Genomic DNA, 13,995 nt, shown 5'->3' with positions numbered 1-13,995 from the left:
TCAAGCCCTGGTGTTAACCATGATATGTTTGTTTTGTAGCAGGTCTATGTAAGGGTAAGTTATAAGTTAAATTTCCAATTTAGTTTCGCTGCAATATTTGTAAAATGGTTTAATAACTAAATATTTAAATTGCTAGTATGCTCAGTTGACTAACTACATGTAAGATAAAATGTTTAAGCAAATTAGTTTAATTTATTTATATCATTAAAAAATTAACTAGACTTCTTGCATTTCAAGGGGTTAGAGGAGTAAAAGCTGATTTTATGAAACGTAATGATCTGATACTTGCTCAAATGGGAAAACATTTATATTATACCAGGTCAGCTAAATGAATGTTAGCCTAACTTTTGTTTAGTAGGCTAGCAGCTCTATTTATTGAAAGTAAGTTTTTAGTTTTGCAATAGTTATCTGCTGCACTAATTGAGTAACAGCATGTGTAGGTATAGTCTGGTTAAATAGGTAAACCTTTTAAAATGCTAAACCTCCACCTGCCTGCAAAATTAATTTCTATTAGCTAAACATACAGTTCTTAGATGCCTAGCTAACTGAAATTTAAAGACAAGATAAAAATTAAGAAAATTTTGCTGCACTACAAGTTTAGTACAAATATTCGTAGCCTGGTTAATTTCATTCATACATCTACCCCCGAAATAATTTTCTATAAATACTAAAACTTAATGAGTTAGCTTAATGCCTAACTGACATTAATGCTACAAGTTCTAGCCATACCAGTCATTTTTTTGCTATCTTGATAACATTAAGTTAACGCCAACTTACTTGCATGTACAGGAGGAAAGAAAGGTGGAAGCTGATCGTATGATGCTTAAAGATACTTAGCTTACTAACTTACTAAAATCTACTCTTCAATTTGAGGTCATCCCTATGTTCGCTGGGTCCTATGTTCCCTGGTCGCATAAGCCTCTGCATTCACTGATTTAATTCAGCATTTTGTTAGGGTTAGGGGTTATGGATAGGGTTAGGGTTAGGGGGTAGGTTTAGGGTCTACATAGGCCTATTTTCCATGGAATTCAGCTCTGATGGAAAAAAAAATAACAGATCAGCAAACAAAGGACCCTTTTTTAAAAAAAGGGTCAGATTTTCCCCGGCCACATACAAAGCGGGGAACATAGGACCTGGGGAACATAGGTACGCTCCTGCCAACATAAGCTTAGTTAACATTTGCCTATCTGACATTAATAATTCATATTCTGAAATCAGGATTTTGATTTTTATCCATAATGTCGATGAAAGGTTAGCTTTCCACGAGCTATGAGATTGTATAACAAGAGTTTCTGCTCATGTAGAACCCAGAAGTCCGAATGATATCAACTTTGTTTTAAGAAAAGCATGTTTTATTCGAAATGTCATGGAGAAGTACTACACCACCCACAATCCTATCCTGGAGCTCGCTGTAACCATGAAAACGTTGACCTGAACTTGTGAGTGAGCAGCTACAACTGTACTATTGTTATGTACACAGTCTTGTATCTTTGCCTTTTCTTCCGTTTTCTAAATTAGTTTTTTTGCTCTGAGTCGACTTAATTATAGTCCTGCTTCATCTCGTGATTGGTTAGCTTGGTTTCAGGTTTATACTCCAGGTTTTTAAGGTTAAAACATTACATCTCTGGAGTAAATAAATGGGAAAAATCACTTCCGGAGCCAGAGTTGTTTAAAAAGTGAGGGGCACGGTGAGCTGTTGCTCCTCTACCTGTATAGACAGGCTATGAATTCAATGTCACAAATGCCATGGGAGGTTTACAGGTACATTCTATATTATAGTAACTTACACTATTACCAAATGTCCTTTTTGTGCCATTTCAGCTTGTCAAACACACCAAAATCTCAGAGAACCCTTTTTACAACTAAAACTACACTTTTTTCCCAACATTATGCTGGTAAATGGTTCCTTTATGGTCAACAAATCCTGTGAAAGAGGACCAGAACCAAAATTGAATTCAGCTCTCTCACGTTTGATATATTCTTATGTGCCATACAACTCCATTGTTGTCCAAAAACTATTAAGACTGGGTGACATGTTCCTTCATTACCATGAACACACACACACACACCCACACACGCACTCACACACAAACAAACACACACACACTCACATACAAACACACACACACACACACACCCACACACGCACACACACACACACACACACATACACACACACACATACACACACACACATACACACACAATCCCACATACAAAGTCCTGCTGCCAGAAACAGTCATTAGCGCACTGAATGTGTATTAATCTGCCACTGAAAACAGCCAAAAACAAATGCACTATTTACTCCTGTCTGAGTAAAGTATGGCCAGCTGTTTAAGGGAATTACTGAGCCTTTTTTTAAAAAATGAAACTAAAGTTAAAAAAAAAAAATGTCTCACCCTCTGGAAGTCACACTGGGGGTTGGGGCAGTGTGTGTGCCTGCAGATGGTCACATCGCTGTGGCAGGTACACTCCTGACACGACTGCGGTCTCCATGATGTGTTGTTCTGTCAAGACAAAAAAAAAACAGACATGAAAAACCACCAAAGGCAGACTTGATTCATCGTTGCAAAAAAAAAAAATAACACTCCGATGCTCCATTATCATGTCCTGGCACACCCACATGTCATGTTAATGTTGACAGCTCGGGCAAATGACAGTAAACATATAGACATACATATAGAGTCCTTTGTGCATATTAATGTGACTGATAACTTCACTTGCATTGAAATTTGCATTTAATGTGCAGTAACTAGTTACTTGCATCCTGTCTAATATTCCAAAGTTAATTTTCTCTCACATCAGACACATAAAATATACAATGGATTTATATCAATCAGTGTCGTATTATGAATCAGAACTGCATCCATGCGTTGCAGCAGTGAAAGCTGAGTGATGTAGTACGGCTCTAGTTTACAAAATGCAAGCACAGCCGTTAGAAAAATCATTTCACACTTTGAACTCTTATCATCCATGTAGTTTAATGCTTTGAAACACTAAAGAATGTCTGCTGTAGGTGGAGAGAAACTGCTTCAGTGTTGATTAAAAGCCTTGAACACCATGGCCAACTCCACAGCGAGAAAAAAAAAAAAAATCTGAAGATCACTTCTGCCAGTTGTTGGCTGAACCCTTTAGCGTGGCTGTTTTTTTTGTTGTCAATAGCTTATAACACAGAGCTGACAATGTCTTATGGCTAGCTTAATCCTAAAATTAAATCAATAGCCCCGCCTGCATATGCTCAGATATATCATCTTACAGTCCATAAATCCAATTTAGCTAGATGATTAATTGCCCGCTCATGACGCGAATATCCACAGGCAGCTGTGCTTATGGAGTGGACACTTTGTGGTGGGGGAGAGACTGTTAAAGGCAGAGACTTTTCTGGGTAACTCAAGCAGACGTCTTAATGGAATGGAAACCTTAGCCTCAGGTAAACCAGACCACTAATAGACAAATATAAATGCTAACACTAGGGATGTCACAGTGATTATTATCAAAGGAAATATTATTGTTTCATAGTCTTCCAGATTATTAATCAGGGAGTTTATTATTGGACACTAAGACAAAAGAAAAAAGCCACACAACATTCTTCTGGTCCTACAAATAAAACCAGTCAGTCTACTTTCTCTGTAAAATTATCAGGTTGAGCACATCCTCATAGAACTAGGGTTACATCCAGGTAACTACTACATGTCCCAGCAGATGTAGACAGGAAACAGGAAGTTGTGAACTCCTCCAGCCCAGTTTAAATTGGTTTGGTCCTCCATCCCAGTTTAAACTGGTTTGGTGTTCCAGCCCAGTTTAAACTGGTTTGGTCCTCCATCCCAGTTTAAACTGGTTTGGTCCTCCAGCTCAGTTTAAACTGGTTTGGTCCTCCATCCCAGTTTAAATTGGTTTGGTCCTCGAGCCCAGTTTAAACTGGTTTGGTCCTGCAGCCCAGTTTAAACTTGAGTAGAAAGGGCTGGAGGATTATCTCCAACATGTTGGAAATATTTGCAGTGTTGGACCCTTTCTACTCACTTTTAGATGCTACGCTTTGCAAACTGGATATCCACTAAATGCTCCACGCTGAGCATTTAAGGAGCTTTTTTGGCTGATATAAGACTGAATGTCAGTTCTCTCTGACATTTTTACAGCTCTTCTTCTCAACGCTTCAGGTGAGTGAAGACAACTCTCTTACACACGAAAGAAACCAACGAGCACACGTGACTTGGGAGATTGCTGACGACAATAAGGCGGAAATCAATGACTCCCAACATCCCTAGCTAACAAAAGAGGATATAAGAGGGTACACAGTAGGAGACATTACACTGTGGCTTCTGGATCGGTTCAGGTGTCCTGGTGGTGCAGACAAGCTCAACTTGCTATTCTTGCATGCAGAAAGGAAACATTGCATTTCATTAAATCAAAAAAGCAGTAATACTAATGGGTACAGATGGCAATTTGGCATGCATGCAAGCTTAAACCATCATCTTTAAATACCTATGTGCAGGATTTAAGGATTCTTTTTGACATTAGCAACTAGTGCTGATATCAAAAAAAGACAAAATGACACTGGCACATTAAACACCAGACGACTCCGCCACATTCCCAACCCTCGGGCACTGAGATAATTGGATGCTGTGAATATGGTTGTAAAATTATTCACCAGGACTGACGCATTCATCTACAAACAGAAAAGTATGCCATCAAAGCAGATTAATATTAAGCCATCAAGACTAACACATCACTGCCCAATGGGATCATTCCAGCTTTTCTCCACTACAGTTTCACTTGTGCTGTGAATTGTATAACAAATTAGGAAAACACATTTCGCACGTCATGTTTTGCAGAAGGTTTGAAGTGTATGAAAAAAAAATAAAGTCAAATCAGAGCCTTCAGAACAGATGTCTATGGGCTCATGTTTGCACACATTCAATTTTACTCTCTCTAAACACAGTTATGCACACATTATAAGGAGAAAATAACATGTTAAATCCAGTCCTCAATCATAAAAACTTCTGGCAGCACACCTGGTGATCAGTAATAATAGACGGAGAACATCCACCAAGAAAGCCCACAAAACTCAACACAACCTGTTACACTTCCTCAGCCTCAAGCACTTTGAGAATAGAAGGTATTAAAAGAAGCAATGTAACCTGAATAAGTGCTGGATCGATTACTAGCTGTTTCTAACCTGAATGCATGTTTCTTTTCCCAGATCGCAGTTTTGAACTCCCAGAGCACAACAATAGGGTAATGAATTAATGAAAAATAAAACAAGTCTTGGTATAAACTGCAATCATCTCTTAATGCTGCAATAATGGCTGAAATATTACTGAACCATTACTTTGAATTTGTTGGAAAAATGAGAGGCAAACTTAATTCTAAAAAAAGCTTGTCTTGGTAATTGAGTTGGGGTACAAGAGGAAGTCATGTAGCATGCAGTAAAGTGTGGGAATAGCTATAGGTCATGTTGAAAGACAAAGACAGAAAAGAGAACACCACATAATGAAAATTTAATTAGGGAAAGCAGCCAGCTGAGGGGAAAGGCACTCCTGGAGAGAGCATATGTGATATGTTGAGATGTTCCCTGTAATGTGGTTTGAGCTCTTCATGTGTATGTGTGTTCTGATGCAGGTCTGTGGGAGAGCATCTCTCTGCACAGCTGTGGCCAGATGTGTAATGAGTTTTATGTAAGGGCAAACATGTCACGGGCAATCTCGGCTCGCAATATTCACGTTCCAGCTCAGGGAGGAGGAGGAGGAGGAGGAGGAGGAGCGACCTTCGGAAGTAACGCAAATGTGGGTGTCAACCGGGGCGCTGCAGTTTTCCCAAGTAGGCTGTCGACCACTGAGACAGAAACTGCTCAATGCACACACACACACACACACACACATACACACACACACACACACACAAAATTTTAGATGTAGAGTGCTGACAAGGAAAAGTTCTGTCAGCAAAACAAAACTAGTCGATGCATAAAAAGGTTCTGCAGAAGGTGTAAATCAAATTAACATCTTTAACTCTTTACATTCTCCTTAAAATCTCCCTGTGAGGTTATCAGAAACTAGAATTAGCAGCTTGTAGTTGTATGACTCCGCTTTACAACCAAAATCTCCAGAGTTACATGCAGTAATACAGTCTATGAGTAATATACATCGTGAAGAACAGACTGAATCAAGTGGGGCACCTGCACACCCACAATAGATGTCAATTAAAAGTGCTCAGATTGTTATCAGAAGTGTCTGACACATGAAAAAGATGGGAGAACAGGGTCCAGATTAAAAAATACAGAAATTCCCCTTTTTGAAGAGGCAGTGATAGTAAACAAAAAGTTGTTAATCTAGTCTTATTGAAGTGCTTGGTGAACGGTTTCACCAACTATTTTACATGATATTTAATGTTGTATGAGCCAATACCAATAGCACACCATTAACAACCTAAGCTATTATGCAATCTAATTGAGTTCTGAATGATGTTTATGGATGACTGCACACAGTTTTTAAAGATGGAAACAGGGCAAAAAACAACTTAAAACAGTAAAAGAAGGGGTTATAAGAGACTCCAGTAGAGCATCAGTGCACCTGCAACCTGCTGTTGATTTTATAAGTCAAATTATCCAGAAAGGTCATTATTCTTTTGTGATTAGTTTTTTCTTAATCTGTGAAAAACAGGATGGCCTCTGCGTCTTTTATGAGAAAGGATCTGAGAGCTGGAGCTTAACTTTTTAAGTGTAAACGCAGTACAATTTAATTTATTGCATTGTATTTATCAAGTATACTTGTTCCTTTAATTTTACTTTAATAGCTTTTGCATTTGCTTGTACTTTAGAAACTTTCTAACCTCAATCTTCCTCTAGGTTTTTGATGAAGTTTTCTACTCAACCACGTTTCTAAAGAAGAATTACTGGGTAGCCTGAAGTTCTACTGTTCTGGTCCAGTCAGAAGAATTTTCCATTTATACGTTTGCTTTGAACCTCTCTTTCCCTCGTGGGGGCAATCTGTTAGAAAGCTATCTGATAACGAAAAGAATGTCACCACTTGACTCGTGATGAGATTGGTTGGTTCGGTGGATCCATGCTGAAATGTTTATGGTCACGCTGGCCCTTTCGCTGTGACCGTACACTTCAGAGTTCAGAGGAGGCCAGGGGCAAGTGTCTTTAATGCAAACAGACACTGAGAGGGATCGCTGTCCTCGTCACCGTGACAAACTGATCCCACTTTATCCTGCGAGTTGCTCTTTGCAGTCAGAACACATTACCTGAGAGACGGTTCCACGTCCTGTTACAGAGGAAATTTGCGGTGCAACTCTGAGTGCCTGTTGCAGTGAATCTGGTTTTTCTATTTCACCTTGACTGCTTTGTTTTCGTATTTGAATGTTTGTTGGTACATTTTAACACGGGCAAAGACAGAAAGGAGTCTGAAGAACTGTCATATGTTACATTTTTGCAGGAAACATGAATGTGTGTTGGGATACAGTAATTGTGCTTGTTGATTATTATTAGTTACTATTGTTTGTTCATTACAGATTGGTTTCACTTATTCACTGTTATTATATGAGGCTGAGCTTGTTTGTTTTGTTTTTGTTTTATGGATATGGCTACCTTTATTTTTGTTTTATTGTCTTATCTTGTTTTATTGATATAGTGTGATTTTATTATTGTTTGTTTTAATTGCCGTCGCTTTCTGTGTGGACCTCAGGAAGACTATACTAACTAATGAGGATGCAAATAACGAATAATGATAACACAAAATGAATCTTCATCATAATGTTTGTGCAGTCTGTCTTTATTGTTCACACTCAGCCAATGGATGGAGGAGTCGTGTGTCTTTCCTGTGTATGTCCCTATTTTCATGAGTGACGCTAACCTGACTCTGCCAGATGGATTGATTCGCAATTGCTCAGCATTTCCATCTGGGAAATCTGGTTTGGAGATCTTTTGAGAAGGCACGAAAATAATGGTTGCAGATTTGATAAACCATCTGTCTATCGGGCCAAATCAACCATCAGATCAACAAAACGTTTGACGTAACAGCGTCGAGGCAAAGCTCAGGAAGTAAACAACATGTCGGTAAAGAATATTTGCCGTTTGTGTAACGCAAATGTACGGATCAATTATCCATAAATCCATATTCAACAGAAGGATCCAAGAGAAAAAAGAGATAGCGAGCGGCTAACAGAATAAGGGCTACAGCTGTATGAAAATGTGTCTAGATTTCGGATTTGCATGCGTTGCATCACACTTAAACCCGCCTCAAAACTAACGCTGATTGGACGTTTCCTTGGCAAACAGCTGAAAATGGTCTCAGGAGGCTAGAGTGACGCAGCAGCACCGTGGTCTCCTGTTCATTATTTTCAACTCATGCTGAAGTGTCTTCATCGTGTCGACCTTGAGTGAATTTGCATTCCGACCTGCATTTGCATCTTTTCTTTGATTTTGTGTTCATACACCTTTGACGTTTTTTGTGGATGTTGTACCTAAATGTATATCAAGGTGTCATGTTGGTGACTCTCTTTTGAGGTCAATTTGTTTCCATTTTCTGCAGTGGTCTAAACATGTTGTGTGGGGTTCATTAATATAATACAAGCATTATTTATGAACTTCTACACTTTGTAAGCTAAATTTTAAATGCTTTACTTCAAAATTGAATGGAAAAACACAGATATTCAATTTGGCCTCACATGTAACTGCCCCATTAGCATTCAACCTTTGATATATCATATATGTGTGGGAGTGTTTGAGTGTGTGTGTTTGTGTTTAGGTGTCAGATGTTGTGACTTGTTTGCCGTTTGTAAAACCTGATCGTCATGTGCAGCATTTGGATTTCTTTGACTTAGATTGAGTAAAGAGTTCACTGGGGTTAATAATAAGTCTGTGTGCATGCAGAAATAAGCTTCCTGTTATGGCTCTGTGGCTATATTCAAGTCTTAATGGAGCTGTGTAAAATTAGCACAGCAGCTAACAGTGTAGATGACTTCAGCTGTGACTGAACGCCGCGGCTCAAAGGGCCAGTCCATTTCAGCCAAGGTCTCGGGGGGGCTCGAGGAGGTCGCAGTCAATTCCAAATCCACGTCCTGTTTGCCTCCTGAATGGGCTGCGGGCAGAATGGGATTGACCCCCGGTCACTGTAAACGGGGACCTCTTAACGTGGCTGGGGCAGGGGAGCAAACCTGTACCTGCTATTACCTGGCCTCCCAACCTCCTGCTCAGTCAAGTCAGAGCCAAGGGAGCGATAACGCAGACAGCTGCACGGGTGGTAGTGGCAATTCCTCCCCTCCTCCCAATGAGATTGTGTCCCCTGCAGGGACCCATACCTGGGATGCTTGATTAAATGTCGAAGGAGTTGAGGGCTTATTTCATTCCCCCCTGGAGAAAGATATCTGCCTCAGATTTGATTTAGGACCGAACCAGCTCAGCCAACGCAGCTGCACGTCATCCATAACTTTCATACAGAGTGAATCCTAGTACAAGCTGTTAGATAACACAGAGATGAGTTTGGGCCTGTGGCTGGTAGGCTTCATTCGGCTTCATTCCCAGTCAGAATTATGTGGATGGTAAAAGTGAATGAAGACAAAGAAAAATTACCTTTTAGTCACGTTGAACAATTAGACATGCCACTATTGAAGGAAAATAAAAGTCTGTTAAATTTCAAAAAAGATCAGTCCATCTCAATTTGCCAAGTTACAGGGGGTTTGAAATGATTAAAAACATAAAAGCAAAAATCCTCACACTGAAGAAGCTTAAACTTGCATTACGTGACTTGAACATTTAACATTTTCCTTAATTAAAGTGCTTAAATGATCAATCAACTAATCGTTTTTTTAGCAGTTCAACTGGTAGCTCCAAGTTCTGGCTCATGATGAGTTTGACCATCTGAATACCAAATGGCTGTCTATAATGCACTTGATTTTTAACGTTAAAACTCAATGTGAAAGCAGCAACGGTGCTAAAATGAAGTCAGCTGAATCTGCTACATTGGGTTAAAGATGATATTTATACAAAAATAAAAAGTATATGTGACAAAAAAGTTTGCGCAAAATTGCAGTGAAAAATATTTATTATATTTTAGATAGTTCCCACATTGAGTGATAAATTGTCCAAAGCCCAAAACTTTATGTTCACTAGCATATATGACATATGCAGCAAAGTCTAACATTTAATTTTTACATTTTTGCTTAAAATATGAATGGCACTTTTAGTCGCAGGCTCATTTTCTGCAATTTGACTAATCAAATCACTGATTTAATGTTTCAGCTCGACTAAAAATAACTGAGGACTTTTTAGGATGTTGTTTATGGCCTCCCCTCGTCATGCTAACTCTGGAGAGAGCAGTGAAAAGTTTCTTCCTGATGAAACAGAAAAAAACAACCTCAGGTCAATTCTCCCAGGATAAATAAAGAGGGAGGGGAAGCACTCGGCCGCCTCTACACTGGCTTCAGGAGCACATTCAATTAAAATCCAATCAAAAACAAAAGGCAGAGTCAAACATTAACAGGGCTCAGTTTTGTGGAGCTGTCAGCTACAATAGTCGGCCTCTCCCGTTCAAGACACGGGGGTGGGCGAAGAAAGGCAGCCTGCCAGCCTACCAACAAGTAATTGGACTAAAATTGGATAGAAACTAAAGCTATTACTGAGGCAAATTCAATCTGGGGACCCGATGGCTTACAGCAGCCAAACAGCTCGGCTGAGGACTGAGATGCTGCAGAAACACTTGAGCCTCTCCTGGAGGAAAACCTGCTCCTGTCAACACAGCTTTATATTTACAGCTGATCAACCTGATCACACCGGGGCCTCGTGATCTCACTGTGTACAACAGAAAACTGGGTCAGCTTTCAATAATGCACTAATAACAGCAGAGCAGAGTGAGTAGACTCCTAATTAATCTCATTATGTGCTGACAGCAAAAGAATTAACAATACTTTGTTCAACATGACCTCGCTCTTCTGATAACACAAATGATGTTTGGAATATGAATTACTTTCTCTTTTTTTAATAAAGGAATCAATAAATAAAGGAGAGACTAAATGGCTGAAAGACAGAGAGGAAACTTCTGTGGAAACTGGAGGAAAGAGCTGACTGATAGCAGGGTGAAGTGGCAGAAATATTCAAAAAAAAAGCATACATTTAAACTGCTAAGATGTTGAAAATCTGCAGCAGTAAATTGCTTATCTTCTGTGTCGGTACTGGGGATAATACTTTATGCAACCACACTTCAAAAAAGCCAAACTATCCCATTAAGGGGCACTTGTATTTTGCTTGCACCAGTTTTGGTTCCCTTTAGTCACATAAACATGGATCCAAACCACCACAGCATCAGCATTTAAGTTCATTATTCACAACATTTAATAAACTCTTATTTGCCAGGTCAGTAATAGACTTCAACACTTGACATATTGTAGTAGCTACATATACCACACGACTCAAATTTTAGCACAACATAACTCCTGAAATGTCCTGAACATCCCAGTTTTTTAATGTTTCATGAGACTGAGCTTGTTTTTTTTCCCTAAACAAATGGGGTGTTTCAGTGTGTGCCACTGCTAATTAGATTACACTGTGCCATGTGAATTTATTGAAACTGTAAATCAAGAACAGATACAGCTTCAGTCGTTCTGCCTGATGGTTTGAAGCTGCAGAAGCAGCATTTTAAAAAGAAAAAACTTTTCTGCTTAAGTTATACTCAAAGCATAAAAGATCCGTTCAGAGGATGCTGGAGGAAAGTAAGCTGTTTGATGTTTACTTGGTAACAAAAACTGGACTGGAGCAGCTCATCTGAGCAACACACACACACACACACACACACACACACAAACAGTACGGCACAACCTTTTCTTTTATGTTTTTAGGTATATTAAAATTGTGAGCCACACCGCAGCGCTGGCCTGACAAAGCAGTTCCCAGTTGTAACATCAAACAGCCCGTGCGCTCCTCCTCATTATCACTACCTGCCTCCTCATCATTCTGGATCATCAGAACTATGAAGGGTGTCAACATTTCCTGTTTTTTAGAGGAGAACAGCTGTGTTGCTCCTTTTCTGCGGTATACCTCGCTGCCAAAATGAATTTATCCACTGCCATTTAACTGATTTACTCCACAACTTCTTTCAATGCCTTCGGAGTGATTATATGCTGATTTCTTTGGAGGCAAGCTGTGAAAACAAGCATAGTTACAGCGCTGCACAACTAAAGGCCACCAAACAGTCCCAGTCCCAGACAAAAAGCCCCATTTAATCGAAGCTTTGGCAAATATTCAAAGCGGTCTTAAAGAGTCAGGACTCTTGACTGGTCTAAACATGGATTTCCATGGCTGTCCTGTGTGTTATCCATCATCTGATCCCTGATACAAGCTATTTAGCAGCTGAGTAATCTGCATGTGAAGCAGGAGACTGTGTGCTCTGCCAGGGTTAGCATTATCATGCTAATAGCCACACATATTCATCTGCATGGGGAAAGGCTGAGTTTAAAAGTTGCGTCTTAGCTCATTGATTCAACTTTTCCCCCATATGCCTCCAGTCCAATAAGAGAACCTGCTGGTGGGACATGACAAATGACTGGCTGATTGTTGGCCTCCCAGTGCACATAAATCCAGTTGTCTAACCTCTCCCTGCACATAGCTGCTATCGTTCCTGCAGCCAAATATCAGCATTGAGCGCGTAATGGGTTCTGGATCATCAAGCAGATGGCCCCCGAAAGAGTCAGGGTCCACCACAACAAACAGAGAGATTAGCACTGGAGCCACAGTGAGGGTGATGAAAGATTGTTTTGTGACGTAAATAGATTTTAAGAATGCGTCAGTGTTTCATTTGAAGAGATGATCAGATGCAATAGAAACTGCTGCTTGATAGGAGAGGACTGTGTCATGTTATCAAACCATTCCTTACACGATGGCGTGCTACAGTAGGAGCCAAACAAAAATAACTTCCCGTTCTGCTTGGATTATTCCAGACGGCAGTCACAGTCGCTGACCCATTTAGGAAGGTCAGGAATAGAAATGCACACTCACAGCTGTTAATATTTCTGAATTTACAAGATACCAAAGCAGGAAATAAAGCCATAAAGAGATGCAATTTTAGATATATCATAAATAGGCAGAGTTACGGCCGACAGAAGAAGGTTTATGACCAAGCCAGGTGTGGAAGAACAACATGTTTTTTTTTTCTGACACAAACAGAAGCCTTTCTTCCCAATAACTCTCCTCCTCTGTCTCGGAGGCCGTTAGCTCTAATGAAAAATCCATGTCACAGGTCCAGCAAAAAGTTTTTTACACAGCTCTGACAGTTTGCGCTGCACTTCGGATTTAGTTTGATTCAGAAAAATTTCAACACTGGAGCGATAAAAATTCAAGAAGCTACTCTCTGTGAGTCAAATAAATCTCGTGGGCATTCAAAAAAGCCCAAAAGAAAAGAGAAGGAAATTACAGTGACAGAGTAGTACAGAAAGTAAATCATACAGTTTTTCACCTCCACAGCGGTGATACATAATGCATGCTGCCAGCATTCAATCTGAGGAGCTTCTTCCCTTTCTTTCCATGCCTTGTGGAGGAGCTGACTCATTCATTACCCAGTTTACAGGTTTCCTCACGTCTGACAAAACTCATTTGCATTCAATCAAAAGAGATATCATGTTGAAGCCACGTTGCGTAATTTTGAAATCTGTTTGACAAATACAATATGTTCCTGTCTCGTTGCTCCTGCCAGCCCCGGCTGCAGGCACATCGCCGTCCCTTCGGCTTCACATATTTCACCTACAACACCGAAACATCTTTGCAAGCAACAGTTTGCAGCTCTGAGAAAAGAACAACAGCTTTTTGGATAACACAACAATAGGTTAATAATTCATATACGTAGATCGCTCTGTGAGCAAGCCTTTGAAGTAATTCTATTGTTTTCTCCGCCGTAGAGAAGATGCACTAAAGATGGTAAAGATTCACCTGCAGCTGTGACTCGGCCCTCACATTCATGCGCACGAGCGTGCCGTTCAATAATGCATCAGCTCCCCACTCAGCCGTGG

At 39.9% G+C, this 13,995-nt stretch overlaps 1 protein-coding gene across 2 annotated transcripts in view; it reads right to left on the bottom strand.

The window, feature by feature from the left end:
* Positions 1-13,995, bottom strand: part of fras1 (Fraser extracellular matrix complex subunit 1) — a 310,210-nt gene that overhangs the window by 223,225 nt on the left and 72,990 nt on the right. For both annotated transcript variants that reach the window (XM_083913052.1, XM_083913053.1), the window contains exon 3: positions 2,400-2,507. In XM_083913052.1, the coding sequence (XP_083769178.1) occupies positions 2,400-2,507 (108 nt within the window). The remainder of the gene's footprint in view (positions 1-2,399; positions 2,508-13,995) is intronic.

Source organism: Echiichthys vipera, assembly GCF_963691815.1.
Source record: "Echiichthys vipera genome assembly, chromosome: 4".
NCBI lineage: Eukaryota > Metazoa > Chordata > Actinopteri > Perciformes > Trachinidae > Echiichthys > Echiichthys vipera.
The sequence above is the reverse complement of the archived record's forward strand: the minus strand, read 5'-3'. Positions and strand labels throughout refer to the sequence as shown.